This window comes from Stegostoma tigrinum, chromosome 45, assembly GCF_030684315.1.
Source record: "Stegostoma tigrinum isolate sSteTig4 chromosome 45, sSteTig4.hap1, whole genome shotgun sequence".
Lineage (NCBI taxonomy): Eukaryota > Metazoa > Chordata > Chondrichthyes > Orectolobiformes > Stegostomatidae > Stegostoma > Stegostoma tigrinum.
In genome coordinates this window covers 290,155-311,959 of record NC_081398.1, presented here as the reverse complement: position 1 = coordinate 311,959, position 21,805 = coordinate 290,155, and the positions used below count along the sequence as shown (strand labels likewise).

Below are 21,805 nucleotides of genomic sequence, written 5' to 3'. Positions count from 1 at the left end.
TGTTAGCTATCTAGACTTCCAAAAGGCCTTTGATACAGTGCCTCACAGGAGGCTGCTGAGCAAGGTGAGGGCCCATGGTGTTCAAGGTGAGCTACTGGCTTGGATTGAGGATTGGCTGTCTGACAGAAGGCAGAGAGTTGGGATAAAAGGCTCTTCTTTGAAACGGCAACTGGTGACGAGTGGTGTCCCACAGGGTTCAGTGTTGGGGCCGCAGCTGTTCACCTTGTATATTAATGATCTGGATGAAGGGACTGGGGGCATTCTGGCGCAGTTTGCCGATGATATGAAGAGAGGTGGACAAGCAGGTAGTACTGAGGAGTGGGGAAGCTGCAGAAAAATTTAGACAGCTTAGGACCGTGGTCCAGGAAATGGCTGAAATTCAATGTGAGTAATTGTGAGGTTTTGCACTTTGGAAAAAAAAATACAGGCATGGACTATTTTCTAAATGGTGAGAAAATTCGTGAAACAGAAGTACCAAGGGATCTGGGAGTGTTGGTCCAGGATTCTCTAAAAGTTAACTGGCAGGTAGAGTCCGTGATTAAGAAAGCAAATGTAATGTTGTTGTTTATCTCAAGAGGGTTGGAATATAAAAGCAGTGATGTGTTTCTGAGGCTTTATAAAGCTCTAGTTAGGCCCCATTTAGAATACTGTGTCCAATTTTGGGCCCCGCACCTCAGGTAGGACATACTAGCCCTGGAGCGTGTCCAGCAGAGATTCACACAGATGATCCCTGGAATGGTAGGTTTAACGTATGATGAACGGCTAAGGATCCTGGGATTGTACTCCTTAGAGTTTAGAAGGTTGAGGGGAGATCTAATAGAAACTTGTAAGATAATGTATGGTTTAGAAGGGGTGGACGCTAGGAAGTTGTTTCCGTTAGAGGGGGAGACTAGGGCCCGTGGACACAGCCTTAAAATTAGAGGGGGTAAATTTAAAACTGAAATGAGACGACATTTCTTCAGCCAGAGAGTGGTGGGCTTGTGGAATTCATTGCCACAGAGTGCAGTGGAGGCCAGAATGTTAGATGCCTTCAAGGCAGAGATCGACAAATTCTTGATCTCACAAGGAATCAAGGGCTACGGGGAGAGTGCAGGGAAGTGGAGTTGAAATGCCCATCAGCCATGATTTAAATGGCGGAGTGGACTTGATGGGCCGAATGGTCTTACTTCCACTCCTATGTCTTGTGGTCTTATGGCCTCAGTAAGATCATGCCTGATCTTTTTAAGACTCACCTCCACTTATCCGCCCACTCACCATAACCCTTAATTCCTTTACTGTTCAAAAATTTAGCATAGTCATAATGTTACAGAGCATTGAAACAGACCCTTCAGCCCAACTTGTCCATGTTAACTGGATATCCTAAATTATCTAGTCCCACTTGCAAACAGTTGACCCATACCCTCTGTAAACCCTTCCTATTCATGTACCCGTCCAGATGCCTTTTTAAATATTATAATTGTACCAGCCTCCACCACTTCCTCTGGCAGCTCATTCCACACACACACACCACCCTCTCTCGTAAATCTTTTCCCTCTCACCTTAAACCCATGCTCTTAGTTTTGGACTCCCCCTACTCAGAAGAATAGCCAAGGTCTTTTCCCCAATCCATGCTCCTCACGATTTTATAAACTTCTATAATGTCACCCCTCAGCCTCCAATACTCCGAGGAAAAGTGCAGTAGCCTATTCGGCCTCTCCCTGTAGGTCAAACCCTCCAACCTTGGCAACATCCTTATAAATCTTATCTGCACCCTTTCAAGTTTCACAACATCTTTCCAATAGCAAGGAGACCAGAATTGAATGCAGTATTTCAAAAAATATATCCTGTATAGCCACAACATGATCTCCCAACTCCTATATTCAACGCACTGACCAATAAAGGCAAGTATACCAACGCTGCCTGCACTATCCTGTCTACATGCAATTCCACCTTCAAGGAAATAGGGACCTGCAGTCCAATATCTCTTCATTTGGCAACATTCCCCAGGACCTGACCATTAAGTGTTCAAGTTCGGCTCTGATATGCCTTACCAAAATGCAACATCTCCATTTACCTAAATTGATTAGCCACTCCTCGGTCCATCTGCTCAAGGTATTGTACTCTGAGATAACCATCTTCATTGTCCACTACACTGCCAGTTTTGGTGTCATTTGCAAATTTACTAATTATTCTATATTCACATCCAAATCATTTTATATAAAATGGCAAAAAGGAGTGGACCCAGCACCAATCTTGCAGCACGTTGCTGATCATAGACCTCCAGTCTGAAAAACACCACCACCACCCTCTGTTTCCTACTTTCGGGCCCATTTTGTATCCAAATAGCTAGCTGTCCCTGGATTCCATGTGATCTAATCTTGCTAACCAGTCTACCGTGCGAAACCTTGTTGAACGCCTTGCTGAAGTCCATATAGACACTGTCTGCTGCTTTGCCTTCTTCAGTCTTCGTCACTTCAAATAACTCAGTCAAGTTAGTGAGACATGATTTCCCACACAAAAAGCCGTGTTAACTATCTCTAATCAGACCTTGCCTTTCCAAATACACCCAAATCCTATCCCTCCGAATCCCCTGTAACAACTTACCCACCACTGATATCAGGCTGACCAGTCTATAGTTCCCTTGTTTTTCTTACTACCATTCCTTAATTAATGGCACATTAGCCAACCTGCAGTCTTCTGGCACCTCATCCATGGCTATCGATGATGCACATGTCTCAGCAAGGGGCCCAGCAATCACTTCCCTAGCTTCCCACAAAGTTCTAGAGTACACCTGATCAGGTCTTGGGGATTTATCCACCTTCATGCATTTTAAGGTTCCAGCAGCACTACCTCTGTAATATGGACAGTTTTCAAGATATCATTACTTACTTGTCCACATTCTCAAGCTTCAATATCCATTTCCACAATAAATACTGATGTGAAATGCTCGTTTTGTATCTCGCCCATCTCCTGCAGTTCCCCACATAGACAGTCTTACTGATCTTTAAGGGGCCCTATTCAATCACTAGCTAGTTTTTTTTGCCCGTATTTCTGCAATAGCTATGATATCCCAGTCCCATGTTCCCAACCATGCCTTTAGTTTATCTGCTTTACCTGTCAAGTCTCTTCCATTGAAATAAACGGAGTTAAATTTTTCAGTGTTGCTTGGACTTTCCTTGTCAACTGAACCAACTTCTGACTTATCTCTCTTCTCTATCTCTTTGCCCTCCACCACAACACCCACATCCCGAAACTCCGCCACACAAATTCCTGAGTAACACCAACAAATCTCCCTATAAGGGTATTGCTACCTTTCAATCAGGTGCAACCTGTTCTCCTTAAACAGGCCACTTCTACCCCAGAGGAGATTTCATTGATCCAAAAATTCAAATGCCACCCCCCCCCCCCCCCACCCACTTCACCAGCCACACATTCATCTGTTCTATTCTCCTATTCCTACCCTCACTAGCACGTCACTTGTGGTAGTCCAGATATTACTACCTACTTTTTAACCTGCCTAATTTCTTATATTATTTCTGCAGAACCATGTCCCTTTTCTCTTCTTATGTCATTGTTACCAAAGTATATAATGGCCTCCTTCTCCAAGATACCCTTGATCCTGTCACTAGGGAGGCGGCACACCATTCCGATACCCTGCTGTCAACTGCAGAAACATCTATCTGTGCCCCTGACTATCACCGTCAATCACTTGAAACCTGACATACCCATCATTACAGTAGAGCCAGTCTTCAGTACGTAACCTAGTTGTCAGTGCTACATTCCCTTGAGAGTCCATCCACCCCGTACATTTTCCAAAATAACACATTCATTTGAGATAGAGGTAGTCACAGGAAACGCCTGCACTACCTGTCTACCTCTCCTGCTTTTCCTAATGTAACCCAACTACCTGACTATGTGAAGTTATTCTCCCTTCCTGAAACTGCCATCCATCACACTCCCAGTATCTGAAATATCCTTATTGCCTGTAACTGAAGCTCCAACCAGTCTATGCGATCCAGTAGGATTCACAATCAAACACACTTCGTGTACACCCAATCGTCAGGAGCTTTGAAATTCTCCCTAATCTCCCACATCTGACAAGAAGAGCACATCACTCTATTAAAGGCCATCCCTGTATCTTAACAAACTACAGACCCAGAAAATAACTCTTACCTGCTCTAAAAATAGTGGCATAGGATAACTCAGTACTTGTGGTTTTATAACTTTAAGAAGTTAATGAAGAGACAGATCTTAGTGAGACATTTAAAAAACTCCCCCACTCGCTATTATAGATTTACAGAAAAAAATAGCAATAAGATTTTATTTTTATAAGTCTCCAAAACAAACACTTAGCTGCTTCAGGTTCTGAAAACCTGCCACTCCCAGCTAGTAATGAGGTCTCTCCAAGGCAAACGGACACTTGTAAATGTGGTTCAACTAGGAGTCCTTGTTGCGTGGTTCTGTGATTATTAGTTTGTGATGTGATTGCTGCTTGGTAGAACAAAAGGTGAGGTGGTCCACAATAAAAGCACACACAGTAATGGAAACGTACAGCAAACTGCAGTACCCAAAGAACTGCATTAACATTTAAAGGAAACTAGCCTGAAGGAAGACTGAAGCTCTTCCCCATCTACGCTAGTCCATTTATGGTCCAACATCAAGATCAATTTTTCTTTCTCCAAGTCCTTGAACAATCTGTTACACAATTTCCAGCACCTTAGTTTACATTACCATCTTCATTCTATATCTCCATTCTCAATTTGTAGCCTCAGTCATAAAGTTCCAGGTGGAAAGCCCACTCCAGGGGTTGAGCACAAAAATCAAGGCTGATACACCATCACTCTATTGAAGAAGTAAAACCAAAGTACTGAAAGAACTCAGCAGCTCTGGCACATGTGAGCAGACAAAAATACAGTTGATGTTCAATATGACTGTTCTGCAGATCTGAAGGGGCTGGAAAATTTTGGATTTTCTGCTGACAGAGGAGGAGTGAATGCAATAGATTGTAAGGAGAACAAAAGCAAATCACTGTTTCTGCTAGATGCTGAAAATCTGAAACAAACTTAGAAAATACTGGAGAAACTCAGCGAGTCTGGCACAGTCTTCTGAAGAAGAATATGTCTGGGGACACGATTCAAATCCTGAAATGGCTGATGGTGGAATTTGAATTTTAAAAACAATCCCTTTGTTACCTGAAGGGATGTGGAAGTAGCTTTTGGAAATTTTCAAAAATAAATTCCTTAACTTGTTAGGAGAAAGCATTTATAGAACCAAGGGAAAGGACAGGTGGAATTGGACTAAATGGGTCGGTATGGCAACAAGCTGACAAAAGCATGATGTACCAGATGGCCTCTTGCACTGTTTTACTCAGTGGTTCTGTTGCTTCAGGTTACATTTGCATCGTCAACTGCCTTCCGGGTATCAGTTCAAAATAATTACCATTTGGTGACTCTTTAAAAATGTTTTTAAAATATGTTTAAAAAATGCTGATCTCATCCAGGGAATCCATATGTGTGTGTGGAGCATTTTTGTTAAGTCACCAGTTCCAGCCCCTCACTTCATGCCCAAAAGTAAACTGCCTGCTTCCTGCTCTGTAGCACCATGCAAGACATTGGCGATCAGGGATATGAAAAAGCATTTGCTCAGTCTCCAAATCCTCCTCTGTCAGATTAACATGACCATGTTACAGGATTGCAGCAGCAAGCCCCTGAAGTCACAAGAAAAGGTAGCTTGGTCGGATGATTGAATCCTTCAAGTCTACTTTACCATTCAGTGTGATTGTGGCTGAACACCTTCCTGTAATATCCCCAAGTCCCTACGTTTCTTCAATACCAAAAAAAGATCCAGTTCAGACTTGAACATACTGAATAGCTATGGATCTACAGCCCTTAGAGATCAAAGAATTCCTATTTCCCAGTGCAGAAAGAGGCTATTCAGCCCAACAAGTTTGCACTGACTTCAAATAGCATCTCACCCAGACCCATCCCACCACCAATTCTTGTAATTCTGCGAAGGGTTTTTGCCATGGCATACTTATCTAACCTATATATCCCTGAACAGTACGTGGCAATTTTTTTTTAGCGTGGACAGTCCACCTAAATCTGATTATTTCTATCCCAAGCAACATCTGGTTGTGTAAGAAAGCATTAAATATATTCATGTATTGAATCTCCTTTCGTACCTAAGCTTGCTTTTCCAGTGTTAGCTATTTGCATCATCTATAATTACAGGTGAGGTACCTGATGACTGAGAGGTGGTTAATGTTGTGCCTCTGTTTTAATTAGGGTTGTAAGCAGAAACTGAGGCACTATAGTCGTGACTCTGACTTCAGTTGTGGGTAAGTTGTTGGAAGTGATTCTGAAAGATCGGATTTATAAACATGTAGAGAGGCAAAAATTGATTAAGGATAGTCAACGTGTGCAAGGAAAATAGTGTCTCTCAAATTTGATTGAGTATACTAAGGAGGGAACCACAAAGATTAAGGGCAGAACAGTGGATGTTGTTTAGATGAACTTTAGTAAAGTGAAGTTACATGGGATGCAGGATGAGCATGCCAGTTGGATACGTAATTGGCATAACTGCAGGAGATAGAAGGTTGCTTTTTAAACTGGTGGCCTGTCACCGGCAGTGTTCCGCAGTGATCGATTCTGTGTCCTCCTTTGTCATTTATATTAATGATTTGGATAAAAATATAGAAGGCATGGTTAGTAAATTTGCTGGTAACACCAAAATTAGTGGTGTAGTAGACAGTAAAGAATATTTTGTTTGTTGTTGGTAAAGTGTTGGAAAAGGTTATAAGGGAAAGGATTTATAATCATCTAGAAAAGAATAAATTGATTAGGGAGAGTCAGCACAGTTTTGTGAAAGGAAGGTCGTGCCTCACAAACCTTATTGAGTCCTTTGAGAAGGTGACCAAACAGGTAGATGAGAGTAAACCAGTCGATGTGGTGTATATGGATTTCAGCAAGGAGTTCGATAAGGTTCCCCACAATAGGCTATTGTACAAAATGCGGAGGAATGGGATTGTGGGAGATATAGCAGTTTGGATCGGAAATTGGCTTGCTGAAAGAAGACAGACGGTGGCAGTTGATGGGAAATGTTCATCATGGAGACCAGTTACTAGTGGTGTACCACAAGGGTCGGTGTTGGGTCCACTGCTGTTTGTCATTTTTATCAATGACCTGGATGAGGGCGTAGAAGGATGGGTTAGTAAATTTGCAGACAACACTAAGGTCGGTGGAGTTGTGGATAGTGACGAAGGATGCTGTAGGTTGCAGAGAGACATAGATAAGCTGCAGAGCTGGGCTGAGAGGTGGCAAATGGAGTTTAATGCAGACAAGTGTCAGATGATGCACTTTGGTAGGAGTAACCGGAAGGCAAAGTACTGGGCTAATGGTAAGATTCTTGGATGTGTAGATGAGCAGAGAGATCTCGGTGTCCATGTACACAGATCCTTGAAAGTTGCCACCCAGATTGACAGGGTTGTTAAGGCATACAGTGTTTTAGCTTTTATTAATAGAGGGATCGAGTTCCGGAACCAAGAGGTTATGGTGAAGCTGTACAAAACTCTGGTGCGGCCGCACTTGGAGTATTGTGTACAGTTCTGCTCACCGCATTATAAGAAGGATGTGGAAGCTTTGGAAAGGGTGCAGTGGAGATTTACTAGGACGTTGCCTGGTATGGAGGGAAGGTCTTATGAGGAAAGGCTGAGGGACTTGAGGCTGTTTTCGTTTGAGAGAAGAAGGTTGAGAGGTGACTTAATTGAAACATATAAAATAATCAGAGGGTTAGATAGGGTGGATAGGGAGAGCCTTTTTCCTAGGATGGTGACGGCGAGCATGAGGGGGCATAGCTTTCAATTGAGGGGTGAAAGATATAGGACAGATGTCAGAGGTAGTTTTTTTACTCGGAGTAGTAAGGGAATGGTACGCTTTGCCTACAACGGTAGTAGATTCGCCAACTTTGGGCACATTTAAGTCGTCATTGGACAAGCATACGGATGTACATGGGATAGTGTAAGTTAGATGGGCTTCAGATTGGTATGACAGGTCGGCACAACATCGAGGGCCGAAGGGCCTGTACTGTGCTGTTATGTTCTATGTTCTATAACAATAGGATTTCGATCAAATGGATGAATGGGTTGAAAAATGGCAGATCAAGTTCAATCTGGGTAAATACAAGGTAATGCGTCTTGTTACAGAAAAGAGGGATAGGACTTGATAATTAATGGTAGAGCCTTGGGTAGTATTGTAGAACAGAGGGACCTAGGGATTCTGATACTTAATTCTTTGATGTTTGAGTCACACATAGACAGGGTGGTTAAAGTGTTTGGTAAGCTTGCCTTCATTGCTCAAGTCTTTGAGTATAGGAGTAGGAAGTGATGTTGAAGTTGTACAGGGCATTGATGAGGTCTCTACTGGAGTACTGTGTCCTGTTTTGGTCACCCTGTTATAGGAAGGATATTATTAATCTGGTGAGGGTACAGGAGAGACTTACCAGGATGTTTTTAAGTATGGAATGTTTAAGCAAGTCTGGATAAGTGGGGACTTGTTTTTCACTGGAGTGTGAGAAGTTTGTAGAGGTTTTATAAAACGGTGAGGGCTATAGCTAGGTTTAATGGTGGGTGTTTTTTCCATAGGATGGGGACATGCTTTTATGCTGTGAGGAGAGAGCTTTAAAAGACAGGAGGCACAACATTTTAGAGTTCAAGTGTGAAATGAACTTCCTGAGGAAGTGGTGGGTGCAAGCACAGTTACAAAGTTTAAAAGGCACTCAGGAAAGAAAATGAATAGGAAAAGTTTGGAAGGATGTGGGCCAGGAGCACGCAGTTGGGACTAGTTTAGTTTTAGATTTTGCTTGGCATTGACTAGTTGGACCGAAGGGTCTGTTTCTGTGCTGTATAGCTTCATGATAAGAATTTTAAAAAACCAAAAAAAACTGTGGATGCTGAAAATCAGAACCAGAGACAGAAATTTCTGGACAAACGCAAAGGATCTGGCAGCATCTGTGGTGAGAAAGCAAAATTAACATTTCGGATCCAGTGACCCTTCTTGAGAACTGATTGTAGGTAGGAAAAGGTTGGTAGATATGCTTTTTTTAAAAAAAACGGAGTAGGGAGAGGGTGGAAAGCTGAGACGATAGGTGGAGATAGAGCCCAGAGAGAGAAACAAGTACAGTTGGGCAGACAAAGGAATGGGTAAATGTCAATCTAGAAGAAGGATTAGCTGCTAATGACATTAGTAATTGACAATCAAGTGTTTGTGGTAGCATCCAATGTGATGTCAAGGCACGGTGAGTGGGGGTTGAACTAAGGAAATGGGAGAAAATGCTCAAGCCCTAAAATTGTTGAACTTAATATTTGGGTCCAGAAGGTTGCAGTGTTCCCAAATGAAAAATGAGATATTGTTCTTCCAGCTTCTGCTGAACTTCACTGGAGCACTGCAGCAAGCCTGAGGCAGAGATATTGTCCAGGCAACATGGTGATGTGTTGAAATGAAAGGCAACTGGAAGCTGAGGGTCATCAACTGATAAGGACATCGTTTTATCAACACTTATTTCCATACGTCCACATCCTGTCTGTATAACACAAGATATTCTGAAATATCTCTGCACATTTCTTTGTATTTCCTCAGTAACCTTATCAAATTCTCCCATTGTCTGTATTTGAGTGTGAAAATATGGTCGCTGACTTGCAATATTGTCTAGTTGAGGTTTAGGAGGATCACTTTGTGAATACTTCTACTACCGTATTGTTAGTGTCTTTGTCATCTGCCACTGCTGTTACCACATGCCATACATTTTCTTATTTCCTCCCTATGACGACATTGCTTGGACGTTTTAATGCGACGTAGCCGCTTATATTTTCTACGATTGGTAGTATCCAATATGTACATTGAACAGTACAGGCCCTTCGGCCCATGATGTTGTGCTGACCTATAGTCCTACTAAGATCAAACTACCCTGCATACCCTACATTTTACTATCCTCCACATGCTTATGACCCTAACGTATTTGACTCGCTACCATCACTGGCAACGCATTCCACGTGCCCATCTCCCCGATACCTTCCTCCAATCACCTTAAAATTATGCCCTCTCATAATAGTCATTTCCACCCTGGGAAAACGTCTCTGGCTCTCCACTCTATCTATGCCCCTCATCATCTTGTACGCCTCTATCAAGTCTCCTCTCCCCCTTCTTTGCTCCAATCAGAAAAGCCCTAGCTCCCTAAACATTCCTTGTAAGACCTGCCCTCCAGCCCAGGCAGCATCCTGATAAATCTCGTCTGCACCCTCTCTAAAGATTCCACATCCTTCCTATAATGAGGTGACCAGAATTGAACATGGTATTCCAAGTGTGGTCTAACCAGGGTTTTATAGAGCTGCAGCATAACCTCACGGCTCTTAAACTCAATTCCACTGCCAATGAAAGCCAACACACATTGCACCTTCTTAACAACCTATCAATTTAGTGACACCTTTTGAGGGGTCTATGGACATGGCCTCCAAGATTCCTCTGTTCCTCCACACTGCCAAGAATCCTACCATTAACTCTGTATTCTGCATTCAAATTCAACCTCCCAAAATGAATCACTTCTAACTTTTCTAGGTTGAATTCCATCTGCCACCTCTTTGCCCAGCTCTGCATCCTGTCAATGTCCCACTGCAACCTACAACAGCCCTCCACGCTATCTACAACTCCACCAATCTTTGTGTCATCAGCAAACTTACTAACCCATCCTTCCACTTCTGCATTCATTTATAAAGATCACAAAGAGCAGAAGTCACAGCGGATCCCTGCGGATCACCACTGGTCACCAAGCTCCAGGCTGAATACTTTGCATCCACTGTCACCCTCTGACTTCTATTGGACAGCCAATTCTGTGTCTAGACAGCCAAATTTCCCCGAATCCCATGCCTCCTTACTTTCTGAATGAGACTACCATGGAGAACCTTATTGAATGCCTTGCTAAAATCCATATACACCACATCCACTGCTCTAACTTCTTCAATGTGTTTTGTCACATCCTCAAAGAATTCATAAGGCTTTTGAAACATGACCTGCCCCTCTCAGAGCCATGCCACCTATTTCTAATCAAATTGTGCTTTTACAAATAATTCTCTGCTTTTTGAACTACAAACCTGCAAGTGCAAATTCACCCCATAGTTTTATATATGGCTGTGCGCTCGCTCTTGCGCCCTCTCTCCATGTGAGTGAATATATGTATGTGAGTGAATATATGTATGTGTGTATATAGTGTGGTGCGGTCACCTGTAGTGCAACAAGAACCCAAGTTGATGCAGTCCTCAAGGGTACCGAACTTGGTTGTGAGCCTCTGCTTGGCAACTGTATTGTTGTGTATCCCAAGAAACACCTTGGTGGATGTTTACCTGAAGATCCGAGGCCGATTGCCCTTGACCCCTGAAGTGTTCCCCACTGGGAGCGAATCCCTATCTGGCGATTTTTGCGCGGTGTCCATTCATCCGTTGTTATAGTGTCTGCATGGTTTTGCCAATCTAACCAAGCCCTGAGGCATCCTTGCCTGCAGCGTATGAGATAGATAATGTACCAGTGCAGTTTTGCACACAACCACCCTGTCTCTCTCCCTCACCCACTCAACCACAGACACAAGCACACACACATATAAATCTATTGGTTGAATTTGTATTTGTAGATACTTCTGTTTTGTTCAAAAAGCACACAATTGGTAGACACAGTCAGTGGACAGGCCATTTTATAAATTCCTGCTTTGGAAATAAAATCAGTCTGACTCTAGGTTAAAACACAGATTCTAAACAAGGCCTCACACTTTTTTTGATCTTTTACTTATAAATTCTGTGTTTTGATACCTCCTCTGTAACTACACCTGAAGAAGGAGCGAGCCTCCAAAACCTAGTGTCTTCAAATTAACCTACTGGACTATAACCTGGTGTCATGTGATTTTTGACCTTGCCCACCCGAGTCCAACACTGGCACCTCCACATCATGGGCCTGGTAGCCAACCACGAGTCCCCTTTGCTGTACCACCACTGCTGGAACAGGAATCACCACTGTTCAGCACCATCTTACTTCCACCAATGCCCCAGCCACCAAGTCCTCACTAGACCTTGCCAGTGCAGTTGCTTTCAATGCTGCCAGATACTACACCAGCTCAAAACTCAACTCTGCCACCAACGGGAGTTCACTTCGGGCCATCCTCTCTGCAGCTGCTGCTGATGCTTCCAGGGCTCATTCTGGGCTGAATTCTCCTCCACCACTTCTCCATGAATCTGCACTAGATACAGATGCCACTGGGAATCCAAACTTGCCTCCTCCACAGCAGGCATTAGTTGATACCAGGACCACCTTGTCGATACAGAAGCGCAGGGCTGACTGCGGGTCCGTGCTAGGCCCACTAGCCGATCACCGTGAGCCTGTGCTTGGCTCACTTGCCACCACCAGTGCTGCTGCTACGACTGAGCTCTTCAACAAGAGTAAAAGAAGGAGAAGAGAGAAGAAAAGTGGATGAGCCTCTGGCTCAGGAGCCCTACTTCGCTCCTATCTTACTGGAATATATCTCTGTGTACTCTTGTACTCCAAACGCCTTGATATAAGGGTCAACATTCCATTAGCCTCCTGGAATACCTGCTGTCCCTGTGTTAGCATTCTGTTTCCTGCCTAAGCCTTTTGTTACTTTTTATATAAATGATTTGGATATGTATATAGGAGGCATGGTTAGTAAGTTTACAGATAATGACAAAGTAAGAGGTGTAGTAGAGCATAAGGAAATCAGAGGACAACAGGACCTTGATCAGGTGACCAAATGGACTGAGGAATGGCAGATTAATTTACATAAATGTTCCACTTTGGTAAGGCAAACCAGGGCAGGACTTATACAGTTAATGGCAGGGCCCTGAGGATGTTGCCGAACAATGAGACCTAGAGGAAAAGGTGCATAATTCCTTGAAAGTGGAATCACAGGTACACCAGTTGGTTAAGAAAACATTTTGCATGCTTGGCTTCATTGGTCGGAACATTAAGTAAAGTCGTCGGGATGGCACGTTTGCAGCTGTCCAGGACATTACTGAGGTCACTTTTGGAGTAATGCATCCAATTCTATAGGAAGGAAGTTAAACCTGAAAAGGGTGCAGAAAAAATTTACGAGAATGTTGCCAGATCTGAAGGGCCTGAGCTATAGTGAGAGGCTAAATAGGTTGGGGCTATTTTCACTGGAGCATTGGAGGGTGAGGGGTTTATAAAATCATGAGGGGCGTAGGGTGAATAGCCAGGTTTTTTTCCTTGTGGGCGAGTCCAAAACCAGAGGACATAGGCTTAATGTGAGCAGGTATAGATTTAAAAGGGACCTAAGGGGTAACTTTTTCACGCAGAGGGCGGTGTATATATGGAAACCCAAGGAAACCTAACCAGATAAATAGAAAGCGGGACGTAACACCAGCGCTTCGTCGGAGGCTCACTGATGATGTTACCTAGAATGGTGACAAAACGTCGGAAAACTAACCTTCCAGCTCAGCGAGCAAACTCACATCCAGAACTTCAACCTGAGCTACAAATCTTCTCAAAACTTGCTAACATCGAAGTCCCTTTCGTGTTGCGGCTTTCTACAGTTTTTCTCTGTTTAAATAATACTCTATTTGTTTTGGAAGGGAGAACAGAAGCATAATTTCACATTTTCCAACTTTATATTCCATTTATCAACTTTTTTGCCCACTTAATTAACCTAGCACTATATCTCTGTCTCTAAACCTTTGTAGTCCTCTTGGCAACTTGTTTCTCCACCTATTTTTGTGTAATCTACAAATTTGTGATAGAACATTCACGACTTTCCTCCAAGTCACTAATATAAGTTGTTAACAGTTGTGACCCCAACACTGATCCCCGATGGATCCCCACTGATTATAGATCCTGAAACAGAGCCTGTTATTCCCAGTCGCTGTTTCCTGACAGTTAGGCAGGTGTCTGTTTTTGCCAACATGCTACCCCTGATACGATGGATTCTTATGACTTAACCTTTTTTGAGGTACCTTTGTTGGATGTCTTCTGGAAGTCTAAATAGAACACATCTACTGGTTTGAGATAACATGGTGTGGAGCTGTACGAACACAGCAGGCCAAGCAGCATCAGAGGAGCAGGAAAGCTGACATTTCGGGCCGAGACCCTTCATCATCTGCTGGTTCCCCTCTGTCCAGTCTGGCTGAGTCTTCCTTGAAAGCGTCTTAATTTAAGTCAGACACAATTTCCCTTTCATGAAACCATGCTGACTGTTTGATTAGATTATGAATTCCAAAATGTTCTGCTACTAGTTCCTTTGATAACTGATTCCAATACTTTTCCGACAATCAATGTTAGACTAATTGATCTATCATTACCAGCTTTTTCCCTCTTACCCTTTTAGAATCGGGATGTCACATTGGCAGTTTTCCAGTTCTATGGTACTTCTCCAGAGTCTAAGGATTCATCAGGCATTTCAACCAATTAATCCACTATCTCGGTAGTCACCTCTTTTAGAATCCTAGGATGCGAGTCATCAGGGTAAAGGGACTTACCTGCTTCTAGTCCATTAGTTTGTCTACTACTGTTTCTCTAGTGATAGGGGAGGAATTAATTTCCACTACTATGTTCTTTAGTATCAGTGGGCTGTTTAAAATATCATCTGCCATGAAGACTGAGATATCTTCCACTGTAACAGATTGTTACAAAAGCTGGCAAACTTGATATGGTTAACAGGGTGCCAGGCAGCCTTTGAGAAGTTGAAGGCAATCCCTGTAACTGTGTTTCATTAATCCCTAATGTGTGTTGTACAGTGTGCCTTTCTTTCAAGTTTGAGTTTTGTCATTTCCATTTCTCCTACCTGTTCAAGCTATTTCATCTGCAGTTCAAATATTTCCAAATCAGTTGTCTCACTCTTCCTGCTCCTTTGATGCTGCTTGGCCTGCTGTGTTCATCCAGCTCTACACCTTGTTATCTCAGATTCTCCAGCATCGGCAGTTCCTACTATCTCAGTTGTCTCACTAGTTGGTTTGTGTACCATTCTTTCAGCTTCAGATGTTGTTGTGCTACTAACTCGATTATGTTTACCCTCTTAGCCTCTGCTTTTAACTCGAACCCTAATGTGTTGGCCTATTCGCTTAGCCTCACCTTGGTTATTCTCTGCAAATCGTTCGGGAGTAAATCTTCCATCCCCAGAAAGTTGTTAGCAACTGACAAAGGCAAAATAAATGTCGGGAGGATGTTTCCTTGTGGGGCAGTCTAAAATCAATCCTAGTTTTTGGATGAGGAGTAGCAGATTTAAAAACAACCAATAAATTACTTTCTTCAATGGGTCATGAATCTGTGGAATTCATTACAATAGAGTGCTGTGGTTATTGGAGCCTTGAATAAATTTGAGGAGAGAGATTTTTAATTAGCAATGGGTTGAAGGGTTGTGCAGTTGAGGATGAGATGCGATCAACTATAATCATGTTAGATGACAGAAGGGGCACTGGGGCTGGATTTCCTACATCAGGTTGGAGTTCTTACTTTCTTTTGATTATTATAATGCACAAGACACGTGGTGTATTTGCTTTTCCTTTCCAGTTATTCAAAGCTGGCTTTCCAATTAAATAGCTTCCTTGCTGAATATCCAGCTGTGAGCCCCAACTTGCATCTTATGACTGAGTTTAGAGCAATGTACTGCCACTATTGTCTCACTACTCCATGCATCACAACATCAAAAAATACTTTTCCAGTTACCAAGGTGACCAAATAAACAGTATCCATCTCGGGTTTTAAACAAAGTAATCTATCAACCAGGTTTATTAGTCATCACAATTATTGATTTATTATCAAAAAAAAGCTTAGTTCAACAAAGGTGCAATCATTGGTTAACGTGTACAGTCAATAATATAGAAATATAAATGATTATCCTTCTAATATCTCCAAAACACATGCATTAACTTTTCAGTTATATTTTTCTCCACAGAGATTCTGTCTGAAAAACATTTTGGGTCAAAGGGTTATTCTTAAAGTTGAAGGGATAAAAGGTAGAATGTTCTAGAACCTTTTCCTGTAATTTTTTGTTATCTGAAGTCCAGTCACTAGTTGTGCACAATTGTCTCTGAAATCTTGCAGGCACAGCAAGCGCCTACAATTCAACCCTGAGGTCGTCTTTCAATTGCTCTTTCAAAAGAACAATTAAATTTCACCCTTGTTCAACAAGTGGGCTTCCTTTTCAGAAATAGAAGATATGAGCTGGTTCTTAGCAGGTGTTTATCCAAATCAGCTTGTTCGTAGCAGACCTTCCTCTAACTGAAACAGTTACAGCAAAGCACTTCTGCAAACCATTCACTGTTTAAAATTTGTGCCAACAGGGGTCAACACATAGAAAATCAGTCAGTCAGTCATGTGATTAATAGCATATCTTGTTTTTAAAAAAAGTCCACATGATGTTTTTCAATGACCCTTTAAAGAAACCACTCCAGGTATTTCCACAGAATTTTAAATAAATCCAATTTCCACAATCCTTCAATATTAGGTATAAAGCATGTCATAACATTAAAATGATTTCACTGCAAAAGTATGTCACTGACTTTTAAGATGCTCTGCCAGCTAGAAATAGAAATGCAAGTCTCCTTTTCACAAAAAGGGAAGAGTTGCAAAATAAATTATCAAAGCAGAAGATTGTTAACTTCAGAGGAACCAAGCATTGAAAGACATAGAGAGTGGTTGAGGTCAATGTTGGGTTCGTTGACTTCTTTCTGGCTGTATAATGGTATCACTCATTGTTCATTACTCTGTGTTTTGTTTAAATGCAGGTGATGGATATGAAGTTTGTGCAATCTGTCTGGATGAATATGAGGAGGGTGACAAACTTCGAATATTACCCTGCTCACATGGTAAGCTGATTCTGTTACTTATATAGTCTTCTTTCTGCTGGTGGCAGAAGCTGTCCAGGTGATCAGGAGCAAGCTGTGCACTGAACAGCAGTGAAAGCAACTTTAACACTTGATCTATTACCTCAGATGATATCAGCTACCAGGAACATTTCTGCTTCCTTGATAAGTCCAACATCAAACTCTGCCTTGGTACACAAAGCTTTCTTGTGTTCTCTATCCCAATCCTTCTCATCCATCTGCTTTCCTGCTCGCCATTATTTCGGTGGTGAAAGGAAGAGATGGGTGAAAACTACGGAAACGATGCCCCAAGTTGAAAAATGTTAATGTAGAGAGGGTGGACAATTGTTGGACTATGTAGTGTCTGAAATGATCTGTAGCCCACTACTCCATCCATCACAAAATGAATGGAATTCTTCAAGAGGATGGGGTATGCTTTGATTGCTATGAGGTACTAATTTCAGAACAGTGCAGGTTGTTAGAGTTCGCAGAGGTATTCCACATGGAAACCCGTCCTCCAGCCCAACTCGTCCGTGCCAAAGTGTGGAGCTGGATGAACACAGCAGGCCAAGCAGCATCTCAGGAGCACAAAAGCTGACATTTTGGGCCTAGACCCTTCTTCATTCTCTGATGAAGGGTCTAGGCCCGAAACGTCAGCTTTAGTGCTCCTGAGATGCTGCTTGGCCTGCTGTGTTCATCCAGCTCCACACTTTGTTATCTTGGATTCTACAGCATCTGCAGTTTCCATTACCACTAACTCATCCATGCTGACCAGATTTCCTGAACTGAACTAGCTCCAGTTGCCTTTGTGTGGCCCATATCCCTCTAAATCTTTCCTATCTATCTATCTATCTATCTATCTAACCAAATGTCTTTTAAATGTTATAGTTGTGCCTGCCTCTGCACTTCCTCTGGCAGCTCGTTCCATTTACGCACCACCTTTGTGTGGAATAAGTTGCCCCTCTGGGCTCTTTTTAAATCTTACCCCTCTCACCCTAACCCTAACCCTAACCCTATACCCTCTAGTGTTGGACTCCCTTACCCTGGGGAAATGACTTTGGTTATTGACTTTATCTATGCCCCTCATAATTTTATAAACCTCTATAAGGCCACCTTTCAGCATATGTCTCAACCTATCTAGCCTGTCATTATAACTCAAACCTTCCAGTCTTGGTAACATTCTTATGAATCTCTTATACACCTTTTCCAGTTTAGTGACATCCTCCCTTTAGCAAGGAAGTGGTACTGTGTATGTATATTTTGCCAATTAGTATCCTCTGTACATTGCATTCTACTGAAAAAGCGAGTGACTATCTATCTTAGAGCTAGGGCGTCATACCAGAGAGCAGGTAGAGATGAGTGTAGTGACCACCAATAAAGCAAAGGTGCTGGGGAAACTAAAAAGTCTGAACGGGCTAAAGCAGCAGGACTGGATGGATTACACCCGAGTTCTGAAGGAGATAGCTGAGGAGATTGTAGAGGCATTGGTGCTGTAAAATAGCTAATGTAACACCCTGTTTAAGTAGGAAGGGAGGCAAAAGACAGGCAGTTATAGGCCAGTTAGCCTGACCTTGTCATTGGTAAGATTTTAGACTCCAGTAGTAAGGATGCGATTGTGAAGTATTTGGACGTGCATGGTAAAATAGGGCTGAGTCACTACAGCTTCTTCGTGGAGATTTCATGCCTGACAAATCTATTAGATTTTCTTTGAAGAGATCACAAGAAAGTTAGGCAAAGCAGAGCAAGTGAATGCAATTGATTTGGATTTGCAGTAAGTTTTTTTTTGACAAGGTGCTACATTGGGGACTGCTAAATAAGTGCCTATGGTGTTAGGGGCAAGGTACTGGCATGGATAGAGCATTGGCTGACTGGCAGAAGGCAGAGAGTAGGTATAAAGACGTCTCCTTCTGGATGGCAGCTGGTGACTAGAGGAATTCCACAGAGGTTAGTATTGGGAGCACAACTATTCACATTATAAATTAATGATCTGGACAAAGGAACTAAGGGCATTGTTGCTACTTTTGCAAATGACACAAAGATAGGGAGGGGCAGGTAGTGTGGAAGCAGAAGGACTTGGACATACTATGAGAGTGGGCAAAGAAGTAAAAGATGCATTATAACATTGGGAGATGTGAAGTTATGCACTTTGGTAGGAAGTGTAAAGGCATGGATTGTTTTTTTTCCAAATGGGGAAAGCACAAAGGAACTTAGGAGCCCTAATTCAGGATTCTGTTAAGGTTAACATGTAGGTTCAGTTTGGAATTAGGAAGACAATGCAATGTTAGGATTCATTTCAAGAGGGCTAGAGTTCAAGAGCAGTGACGTACTGCTGAGGCTAAATAAAGCTCTGTTCGGACCACGTTTGGAATATTGTGAACAGTTTTGGGTTCCCTGTGTAAGCATTGGAATTTATCCGCAGGAGCTTGAGTTGGTCAGCCCCATTGGCTGGACAGCTAACTTCTGATGCAGAATGACACCAGCAATGTAATTCCTGCACCAAATGAGGTCACCATAAACATCCCACCTTCTCGAACTCTCCCCTCACTTCGGGCATGATAATCCTCGGGTTAAACTCACTATCAGCCACATCTCAATTGCAAAAGCAGCGTGTAGTCACCAGTTACTATGGTGACATTACCTTGAAAGGAAGATTGATCAGCTCATTTGCTGGACAGCTGGTTTACGATGTAGAGTGATACCGTTAGCACAGGTTCATTTCCCATATCAGCTGAGGTTGCCATGAAAGTCTCAACCACTCCCCTCACCTGAAGCATAGTGACTCTCAGACTAAGTTACTACCAGCGCGTCCCCATCCCCCTCCTGTTCTGAGAGAGCAGCTCGTGGTTCTCTGGGACTATGATGATTTACTAATCCTGAGTGGCCTGTATACTGCCTGCTCACTCACTTGGGACGCCACCAATTTCCCCCATCTGCATCAGCACTAACAGTTGTTCCACCCACTCACTTAATCCCTCCCTCTCATTCTAAGAGGAAATAACTCTTAATAGGATCAAAAGAGCCAGGACTGGTGGTGGGATGTCCTCCATTCACTTCTAACCCTGTTTGGAGGGGGAATCCAGGCATTAGAGACAGGCATTAAATGGAGAAGGGTGGTTGGGGAGAACGAGGCGATGGTATTATCATTGGCCAGTTAATGTAGAGACCCAGATCATGTTCTGGGGACCTAGGTTCAAATCTAACCATGGCAGATTATGGAATTTGAATTCAATAAAATATCTGAAATTAAGAATTTAATGATGGTTAACATAGTGTTGAAACACATTCACATAGAAACTAGTTGGAGGAGTAGGCCATTTGGCTCTTCGAGCCTTCACCACCGTTCAATGTGATCGTGCAATCTCAGTATCTCGCACCTGCTTCCTCTGAGTTCCTTTAACAAAAGTTTATTATGCAAAGAAGTAATAAGTAATGTTTTGCCCTGTTTCCTGACACTACTCCAGTCCAGAAGAATTATACCCTATCTCTCACTTTTAGGGTTTTACTGAAGTGACTCATAGTCATATTCATACACCATCCTCTGTGTGAAAAAGCCACCCCTCAAGTCCGTTTTAAATCTTTCCCCTATCACCTTAAGCCATAGGGCTCTGACTCACTTCTGATTTTATGCTGAGTTATGGAGACAGCTCTGAGTCCTTTCTCAATCTGCCAACATGAACTTCCCACAAATCTGAAAGCCAGAACTTTGATTTCTAATAATTTCCAGATTTCTAACTAAACACCTCTGGTTTGGAATTTTCACAGATTTGACCGTTCTGAAGTAACTTATTCTCCAAAAGACCCTCAATCCTCCTCCAATGAGAGAAATTAAACCTGACTTCAAAATTCAACGCTGATATCTGCTGAACTGAATTAAAAGAAAGCTTAGTGGCAGGAAGCATAAGGTATTGATCAAAGGATGTTGCCCAGTAGTGTACCACAGTACTCAGGACTGGATCCCATGCTGTTTGTTGTGTACATTAATAATCTAGACATGAATGTCAGAGTTTTGGTCAGTAAGTTCACTGATGTAAAAATTGGTGGTATGGCAAATAGTGAAGAAGAAAGCCTTATTCTCTCAGATGATATAAACAATTTGATCAGATGGACAAATGGAATTTAATTGTGAAAAGTGTGAGGTAATGCTTTTTGGGAGGATGAACAAGGCGAGGGAGTTGGATGTTAGGACCCTCTGAAGTACAGAGGGTCAGAGGGACCTTGGTGAGCATTTCCACAGATCCTTTGAAAGTGGAAGGACAGGGAAATAAGGTTGTTAGGAAGGCATACAGGATACTCACCTTGATTAAAGGCATTGAATATAAGTGTAAAAAGGTAATGATAGAGCTGTAGATAATGATATTTAGGCCACAGATGGAGTGCTGTGTGTAGATCTGGTTGCTACACTACAGGAAGGATGTGATTGCACTAGAGAGAATGGAGAGGAGATTCATTTCCTAGCTGGACTGATTCAGCTACAAAGACAGGCTGGATGGGCAAGAACTGTTTTAATTAGAGCTCAGAAGACTGAGGCACTCACCCAGGTGAACACAGTACTGAGGACCACAGACAGAATAGAGGGTGATAAACTTTTCCCCTGAGTAGGGGAGCCATGGTTTTAGGATTTCAAGATGTAGGCATTTTCAAGGAGATTTGAGGAAGAATGTTTTCACCCAGAAGATGGATATCTGGAACTCTGCCTAAAAGGGCAGTAGAGTAGGAACCCTCACAACATTTAAGAAAAATGTGTAGATGTAAATGGAAATGTAGGTGTAAATCTAGATGTGAACTGAAATGCCATAGATTACAAGTCTGTGGACCAAATGCTAGAAAACTGGATTAGGACAGGTAAACGTGATAACTAGCGTAGACCTGAAGGCCCAAAGGGTCTTTTTCTGTGCTGTAAAAACTCTGGCTCTAAATGAATTCAGTAAATTCTTCTTAACTGAATACAAACTTATTGAT

At 42.4% G+C, this 21,805-nt stretch overlaps 1 protein-coding gene across 7 annotated transcripts in view; it reads left to right on the top strand.

The window, feature by feature from the left end:
• The window catches only part of LOC125448635 (E3 ubiquitin-protein ligase RNF167-like), a 98,544-nt gene that overhangs the window by 64,809 nt on the left and 11,930 nt on the right, over positions 1-21,805 (top strand). For all 7 annotated transcript variants that reach the window (XM_059642645.1, XM_059642639.1, XM_059642641.1 and 4 more), the window contains one exon: positions 16,769-16,849. In XM_059642645.1, coding sequence (XP_059498628.1) covers positions 16,769-16,849 — 81 coding nt within the window. The remainder of the gene's footprint in view (positions 1-16,768; positions 16,850-21,805) is intronic.